Below are 1570 nucleotides of genomic sequence, written 5' to 3'. Positions count from 1 at the left end.
TGTTAAAATTTTAAGCGAACTTTGACCGACTAAGGCTTCCAAGCTAATTAAGATAATTAGTTTTAAAAATTATTTTTGATGAAAGTAATCATTGCCTAACAAACTAGAAGCTTTATTTTTCCAATTATATGATTTTTAATGACACAAAAAAAAAAAAACATCAATAAGTGTCACTGCGCCTATAAACTCAGCATTTACACATGTATAAAATTCCAAATTACACTTATTTAAAAAAAAATTGCTTCTATCTTATAGACAATCTAATGACGAACACAGTGAAAAAAGAATTAAGTGAATAGCATAAAAACTGACAGAGCAGTAACAACTTACAGCACAATAACTTACAACTGAGAAAAATGGGTTTGTTTACAACGCAGTGCCAATCAGAAGCCTCCAGCTGCATACTCCAAGTCTCTTTGCAGGGTCTTGTTCCTCATTTTTCGTCTGAATGGCGAGTCCATCATCTTGTCCATGTTCTGCAGATATTTTTCCATAGAAAGTGTAGACTCAATGCCAAGTAGGCCTACCAAGTTGCTTTCACTGTAGCCGACATTGTAGTTGCATACCGCAGTTGCTGTTGCGAAGTCCACCAACATTTTTGATGCATTGCGATGTTTTGGGCATATCCTCCATATTCTTGAGTGCAGGTGCTCATTTCGGTTTTGAGTTATGCCCTGAAGACATCGATTCATCATTTCATCTGTTGTGAGTCTGTCATAGATGGCTTTTATTTTCCTCTTCTGAGCTTCTTCCAGGCGGAAATAAACTTTCATTGTGGTGTGGGAATGAGGCTGTTGTCCTAGAGCAATGCTTCTATTGTAGAAGCACCATGACCTTCACCTTTGGCACATCTGTCATGTTGAGGATTGTCGTCTGTTGACGTGCAGTGAAAGAAAGTTGACATGATTTCCTCACGCATTTCACTAGCAGTTGTACCTACCTTTCTGTTCAGGCTCACATCATGCAGTATACTAATAATGTTGTCATGGGATAACAATATTCTTTCACTTGGTAGTATCCACTACAACGTGACCACATGAACACTTCACTTGGACGTACGTGTCTATTTGGTGGTGCGTAAATTTAGCAGTAGCATTGTTCTGACAACACGATGGACATAACATGCTTTCCACAATTTCTTTCACTGTCTCTTCATAAATTATGCATCGTATTTTCATTTCACTAGCTTCTGTTTGTTCTTTTTGTTCAGTTACTCGAGATTTTCATTTCTGTACACTCGTTGGTTCACATGAACATGACGCAACATGTGGTGGTGGTGACGCCTCCTCACTGCTAGACGCTGCCTGACGCCTTTGCTTCACTGCAACAACTGATGCTTCTGTTGCAATTTTTGCACATTTGCGACGTAAAGCCACGTTCTTCTTTGGCCTAGGCATTATGTGTAATGGCTCCAAGTTGATGAATGTGTACACAAAGCAGTCGCGGGGGGGTAATCCCAGGTAGCGAGCACGTACCCTCATGCCCTGCATTTGCCATCGATCGCTTGGAGGCTCATCTCTCACCAACTCTAGCGTTGCCAACTACCTCTTTTATATAAAGTAACGGTTCT

At 40.0% G+C, this 1570-nt stretch overlaps 1 protein-coding gene across 1 annotated transcript in view; it reads right to left on the bottom strand.

The window, feature by feature from the left end:
- LOC119594791 overlaps nucleotides 1-1555 on the bottom strand; it is a 1669-nt gene extending 114 nt beyond the window's left edge. The window contains exon 1 of the mRNA XM_037943880.1: nucleotides 346-1555. Coding sequence (XP_037799808.1) covers nucleotides 384-773 — 390 coding nt within the window. The 5' untranslated portion in view covers nucleotides 774-1555 and the 3' untranslated portion in view covers nucleotides 346-383. The remainder of the gene's footprint in view (nucleotides 1-345) is intronic.
- Between the last annotated feature and the right edge of the window lie 15 nt (nucleotides 1556-1570).

Source organism: Penaeus monodon, chromosome 34, assembly GCF_015228065.2.
Source record: "Penaeus monodon isolate SGIC_2016 chromosome 34, NSTDA_Pmon_1, whole genome shotgun sequence".
Taxonomy (NCBI): domain Eukaryota; kingdom Metazoa; phylum Arthropoda; class Malacostraca; order Decapoda; family Penaeidae; genus Penaeus; species Penaeus monodon.
The sequence above is the reverse complement of the archived record's forward strand: the minus strand, read 5'-3'. Positions and strand labels throughout refer to the sequence as shown.